The sequence below is a fragment of the Bombus pyrosoma genome, linkage group LG2 (genome assembly GCF_014825855.1).
Source record: "Bombus pyrosoma isolate SC7728 linkage group LG2, ASM1482585v1, whole genome shotgun sequence".
Lineage (NCBI taxonomy): Eukaryota > Metazoa > Arthropoda > Insecta > Hymenoptera > Apidae > Bombus > Bombus pyrosoma.
The window spans coordinates 1,810,344-1,816,770 of NC_057771.1; the positions used below are offsets into that span (position 1 = coordinate 1,810,344).

Here is a 6,427-nt window from a genome sequence, read left to right on the forward strand (position 1 = left end):
CATGAAAGTAATGGAAAGATATTGAAAAATAAAGTAGTAAAATTTATATAGCATATTTTATTTTTTTACACTTATTTACAAATTGTGAAATGAATTAAAAACTATTATTGATTGACAATTGGCAACACACCTTTAGGTTTCAATTGACTATCCAAAATTTTCTGTTCTTGTTCTTCCTTTTCTTTCAATAATCTGCTATGTCGTTCAACTGCAAAATCAATTTCTCCAACTAGTTTAATAATTTTTCTCTGTAAATTAAGCATTTTATTTATTACACCATTTTACTGAAAATTTTATTAAGAAAATGATGTTTGAAATAATACCATATATTCTTGATGCTTTTGTATACGCTTCAATTGTCTTGAAGCATATGGGACAGGTTTATTATCTTTAAAAGAATAATCAGACAAAGTAACCAATGGACCAGTAGTATTTGGATTTTTTGTCAAATTTCTTCTGTAATTATTAAATCATATGACATTTCACAACTAATATATATAGATATAAGTTTATATTTCACATAAAATTTATCCTTACGCCGCCCTCCATTTCTGATCCAAATATATTGGGAAAGTTGTATGAAATTTATTGATAGCAACAGTAAAATCTAAAAAACAAAAATATAGTTGTTATCTGGACAAATTTTTTAGTTGTTGTATAAAAACAGTAAAAGAAGTTTAACAATTGTGATGGAATATATATGATTTTGGTAGAGTAATTATTTCATCATATTGTAATTATTTTAAATAACTATTTTAAATAATTACTCATAGAAACTAAAATACTATTTTACACTGACGCGTCGAGTAGCTTGTTCGAAGTATTATTTTTGACGTAGATAATGACATTTTATTTCGACAATATTTTTAAGGAATATTTATAATACAGTTCATTTAAGCGATACCTCTGGTGATACTAGGTACATAAACCATAGAATATGTATTAATGAGGTAGACTACATTTAATGTTTATATTTCACATGACAAAGGAAATATATAAAGATATAATTTATTAATTTTTTTTATATAACTGTACCTATTTATTTTATATGTATATTAAAAATAAAATCTTTTATACATAACTTTTTATTGTTGTCAACTGGTGGCTCCCTTTAGTGTGATATAGGGTAAATTACAATGTCGCGAATTTAATTGTACAGCGGCGTAGCTGATGCAACGAATAAAAGTTATTTAACAAATTTATCGATTAAATTTTAAAATTATTTATCAGTAACAACTGTGATTGCTCTTAAATTTAGTATGTATTTTCGTTACCATGGGAAAGAACATTGTCAACGAGGCATAAATCGCTCGCTTTTTAATATTGTAAATTCCAATCAAAATAATGTTTACTAGCATTAGTTAGTAAGAATTTGTCTTATTGGATAACAAATTAATCGTAGATTCTCATGTAAATCCAAGCGAATAAATGGGTCACTTTGTGACCCAAAAAATAGAGAAACGTTAGAATCGTTAGATCGTTAGGACCGTCACGCTGAACTCAGTGTCTAAATAAATTTTATTGAAGCGCAAATCTTATTAAAGTAATCAATCTATTATAAATACTTAGTTTTAAATATAATTAGTTTTTAAAAAAAAATTATTGTTCGAGTTAATCTTTATTGTTATGTATTTCTTCATTTAAACGTCGAATTGTTTGAAGTTTTAAAACGAATTATAAAGTTGGCAATATGGTGTAAACCTAAGTGACTAATTTCAGAACTGTTATTATTGTTATACCGACACAGTCCTGAGTCTTTGTCCCCTGGTAGGAGAATATATACGTAGTATAAGTTGGATTTAGGAAGGGAAGTGTTTTGTATTTAATACGTTGGTGAATGTTTAAATGCAAAATGACATCTGTGGATTCAGGAATTGAAACAAGTAACAATTCAGACGATAGTTCGATCGCTCAAAGTGAAGATACGACAATAGAAGAAATTAGTAATGCCAGATCAGCTCCTGCAATAATAACCTGCAATAATAATCAGAATGATATGCAAGTAATTGAACAGGCTATTATTCACGCTAAATATAATCCAGATTTGGCTTTTTGCTTATCAGGTATACACGATATTATTCAAGATTCTTTATCAGCAAGTAGTTCAATACCATGTATTAGTGTACCACCTAATGTAAGTATTGTTTTTTTATATAAAATATTTTTACATACTTTTATATTTTGGTGATCACCTTTGATTGTTTCTCCTCTTATTAATATGAACGCGTTTAATACTTTTTCGTTATTTATAATGTAATTATTGTTAGTATGTGAAATTATTAATTTATGATATAATAAATTATAGCGAACAATTAGATTACTTATAATAATATAGAGGTGATTAATATAACTACTTATTTTTCTTATTAAGAAAATATCGTACAAATTTTGAGAAGTAATCACAATGTAACGTATAAAGTATGTCATCAAAAATAATTTGTTGCAGGTTTCTGAGATTAAGCTTCCTAACAAGTATAATTCTATCCATTCACCAACAGCTAGAACACTTTTAGTAGATAGTAAGTTACTGTGTAAATCCTTTTTAATTATGATACTTTCAATTCAAATTACAGAAATACAAATTTTTGTGCAATAATAATTAACAAAATATATATAACAAGAAAATATTAATGATTACCTTATACATATTTTAACAACATAATTGTCTTTTACTAATAATGTTCTGCATTATTCTTTTTAGGATATGTTTATTGTAGCAAAACTAAATCTGTTAATGAAAAACGTAGAAACCGTCACGTTCTTTCTATGTTTGATGCTCATAGACGTATTATTGAACATAGAATGAGAATTGCAGCAGCTACAAACAACACCATGGTGATGAGATGTCTTTTAAATTCTGGTGTTTCACCTAATGCTTGTGATAAACAAGGACGAACTCCTCTTCATCTTGCCTCTTGCAGGTGAATTTGACCCGCATAACCAACACTAAATTACCAATTTTTAATAAATATTTCATAGTAGTAATATTATATACTATTACAGGGGTTATACAGAAATGGTTCGTTTGTTATTGGAACATGGTGCAGATCCCAATATTCGTGATTCTGTAGGTAATACGCCATTACATTTAGCAGCCGTGACAAGCAAAATATCTGTAGTTACACTCCTTTTAAATGCTGGAACGGATCCCTTGTGCTTAGATCAATATGGTTATAATCCATTACACTTAGCACAAACAAAATTAAAGTTATTGCAAAACTGTAAAGGGAAGGATATGTTGAAGATCAAAGAGGAAGTGCAAAGCATAATTAGTATGTTGTTGGCATATTTACAAAAGTATAAAGATAATCACAAAAATATGGAAACCTTGAGTAGTTTGTGTTCACGTTTATCTTTATCAAACACATCGAATCAAGTTCAGGATGATGTGAAAGATTTGTTGGCTAATTTAAATGCTCTATCTATAACACAGTAATCACTTATTCACTTGACCAAACTAATAGTTTTATAAATAAATTTATGTAAAACTAAAAAAGTGATTAACAGTATGCATTAAATTTAGTTTGCTTGAAATGAGTTCATTTTAATCAATTAATTTACACACTGAAATTTTTTTTTTCTAATTTATATAAGTGCGCAATATAATGGTAAAGTTTTGATATACAGCAGAACAGAGTAGAGCTATAATTTGGAAAGTTGTGCGAATGTTAATAAAGTAAAGTATCGCGGATTAAGAAGTATGTAATTATTACATTGGGTAGCTCTATTTATGTATGCTTGTGGTATTGTTGATATCTTTGACTCATTGACGATAAAAAGAAATATTTACATTTCCTTATAGTCAAACTATATTTCGCTCGCTTATTATTCTGATTTGATTCTGTATGTTTCTATGGGCCACAAAACAAATCAAGTTTCAATAATTAGCTATAAGTATTTTATGAAACACATTTTATAAATTTCATCTTGGCCTCCAAGTGTTATACTTTGTGTGCTATATTTTCATGTCTTTTTAAATTACTATTGTTTTGGATTGTATTGTATTTACAAAACTTGATGTGGATTCCATACAGTACAAAAAAATAAATCGTAGGATATAACATCATTAAATCAAGTATGTATTTGATACAAACCATAATCCTCATAAATTTCATATTCATCATAAATTTTAATTCATTATTATATATTATATATTAACTATATATATATACTTACACTAATATGAAAGTTTGTATTTTCCTTTCCTTTACTCAACTAGTTGGTTTAAATAATAATTGCTAAATAACTGTAGGGTTATTAATTTAAGAAATTAATATGATTTGATTTTGATAAGTTGTTATGCATATAACGTGCAAATAGTTTTTCTTCAAAACGATTAAAAAATGATGTGTTACATTAACTTTTTTAAATTTATAAAGCTGCAAATAGAGTGCAAAAATGAAAGCTGAAATTTATACAATTTATAGATATTGATAGAGTAAGGTTGCTTATGTAAATTTTATCTCTATAAATTTTGAAAAAAGGATTTTGCTTTATTTTTTACATATTTATTTTACATAATATACATATTTACATGTATTATTTTGTTCTTCAATAATTTCTTTTTATATTAATATTTTCTATACATATCTTTGAGTTATTAAATATTTCATTGATGTCCCCCTTTTTAGGTTTTCAAACAATACAAAACAAAGATATAAAAGTAGGCTGCAAGATATATTGTAGCATATACATACTTTGTACTTTTATTATTTATCTACTATTTTAGGATATATGAGATTTTTTAAATTTTAGACAAATACATAAACTAACAAATAAAGTATGGTTGTAAACATATATCCTCATTCACTTTCATAAAAAATTCCAAATAGAAAGAATCTTAAAGTGCATTCCTAATAAATGTCTTCAAAATATTTTGATTCTCATATGAAATATTGTGTGCTATAACAGTGTATCAATTTTGTTAAATATTGTAGTTGTCGCATTGTTGTATATATTCTTTCACTCTGTTTGCAGCCTCAACACTAACTATGAGAATTATATAAATGTGTGAACATATGAACAAATTATGTCAAATTCAAGTTGTCAGCATTTACCTTGTAAATCTATATCTTTTACATTGATATTTTCAACTGAAAAAAGAGTGAAATATTTAATCTTTAACATTGAACATAGTTAAGGTTTTGTATAACTTCTTGCAAATTATTCATTTACATAATATTGCATGATATTAACTAAATGAAATTCTGTTTGAATCTTACAGTACTTTTTATTCTTATACAATATTAAGATGATAGTGAAAATTGGTGTAATTTTTCAAGTATAATGAATTAGAGTGATTTTTCTAGTGTATTATTGAAAGCTAAGTTCTATATATATATCATGATACGAGTTTTGATATGACGGAAATACAATTTATGGTCGCGATACTTTTGTAAGACTAGAACTGACAATCGTGAAGGTTCGTGTTTTGTGTTCTCCATCTATATATAAACTTATAAGCAACTTATGTGTAAGTTTATAATTTATATAACTGTAAATAAGTGATTTCCCTGTTAGCAATACTTACGGTAGATCTATAAATAAAAAAAAAATACCTTGTTTCATACGAATTTATGTTATACTCTAATTTTCCCTGTGTATAAGCTACTTCAATCAAGTGTATTAAAGAAAACTGTGAGTTTTCCTCATATTCTGATATATATCAGTTCCTTTTCGTTCATTTTTTCTGGTTATGTCGTAGCTGTATGCAAATAAAAATATGTATAACATTGGAAAAATTATAGTTGTATCAGATTGAAAGAAGCTTGGTTTGATTAACCAGATTGAAAGAAATTTTGTGGTGATTTTCCTTGTATCAATATCGAAATAAATAAGTAATAAACTAGTGTTTCTTTTTTATGTACATAATTTTATAAGTGTGAATGTTTTCGTAAATTATAAATAATTTGTAATTAATTTTTGTGCTATCATCGTAAAATATAGATAGTAATGTCTTTTTATAACTTGCAACTTTCGTAATACTCATCAAATTATAAATATGATTCAGCATGACTCACATTTATATTGGTATACTCTAATATGTTACACACTGGCAACTATAAATATGCAATTTTTAGGCAAAGAAATAATATTCATTAACTATAATAGTTTTAAGCAAACCACGGGATGATAGAGATTTTATGTAAAGAACTTTATTATCATATATATTTGCTATCATACTAAATAACTTTCATTATTCTCAAAAACATTAACGATCGTTCCGCCGAAAAATAGCGGAATAACAAAAATCAATATACATTACAATATTGATCTCATCGATGACAAATTTTTTTCCTTTGAGCGGTAATGTAGCGTTTTCCTAAGAATATGCAAAAATTTAGCACTTCTTTATTTTTCTTTTACAACGAGATGACTATTTGTCCTATTTTTGATGGTATAATATATATTGAAGGGAACTAATAGA

The 6,427-nt window shown here is 26.2% G+C and overlaps 2 protein-coding genes across 5 annotated transcripts; one reads left to right on the forward strand and one right to left on the reverse strand.

Annotated features, from left to right (window-relative positions):
• Positions 1–37: 37 nt before the first annotated feature.
• LOC122577736 (39S ribosomal protein L52, mitochondrial) lies at positions 38–947 on the reverse strand. Of its 4 annotated transcripts, none has more exons than XM_043749263.1 (4): positions 905–947; positions 538–607; positions 324–456; positions 38–248 (listed from the first exon to the last, which is right to left on the reverse strand). In XM_043749263.1, exons 1-4 carry the CDS (start codon positions 930–932, stop codon positions 105–107), a joined length of 375 nt encoding a protein of 124 aa, XP_043605198.1. In that variant the 5' UTR covers positions 933–947; the 3' UTR covers positions 38–104. The 4 variants fall into 4 exon arrangements, with proteins under 4 accessions (XP_043605198.1, XP_043605197.1, XP_043605196.1 ...); XM_043749262.1 differs by having other exon boundaries at positions 800–928; XM_043749261.1 differs by having other exon boundaries at positions 794–919.
• Positions 948–1,493: 546 nt separating this feature from the next.
• On the forward strand, positions 1,494–5,849 carry LOC122577731 (ankyrin repeat domain-containing protein 54-like). Its single transcript, XM_043749254.1, has 4 exons — positions 1,494–2,134; positions 2,447–2,519; positions 2,702–2,921; positions 3,004–5,849. Exons 1-4 carry the CDS (start codon positions 1,838–1,840, stop codon positions 3,434–3,436), a joined length of 1,023 nt encoding a protein of 340 aa, XP_043605189.1. The 5' UTR covers positions 1,494–1,837; the 3' UTR covers positions 3,437–5,849.
• The last annotated feature ends 578 nt before the right edge of the window (positions 5,850–6,427 follow it).

Excerpts from the sequence above, each read along its gene's own strand:
- LOC122577736 (XM_043749261.1), bottom strand. The coding sequence starts at position 848 with ATGTCATTATCTACGTCAAAAATAATACTTCGAACAAGCTACTCGACG. Across the intron at positions 457-537 it reads GATCAGAAATGGAGGGCGGC|AAGAAATTTGACAAAAAATC; the intron begins GTAAGGATAAAT and ends TAATAATTACAG. Across the intron at positions 249-323 it reads AAAAGCATCAAGAATATATG|AGAAAAATTATTAAACTAGT; the intron begins GTATTATTTCAA and ends CTTAATTTACAG.
- LOC122577731 (XM_043749254.1), top strand. The coding sequence starts at position 1,838 with ATGTTTAAATGCAAAATGACATCTGTGGATTCAGGAATTGAAACAAGT. Across the intron at positions 2,520-2,701 it reads TAGAACACTTTTAGTAGATA|GATATGTTTATTGTAGCAAA; the intron begins GTAAGTTACTGT and ends TATTCTTTTTAG. Across the intron at positions 2,922-3,003 it reads CTTCATCTTGCCTCTTGCAG|GGGTTATACAGAAATGGTTC; the intron begins GTGAATTTGACC and ends ATACTATTACAG.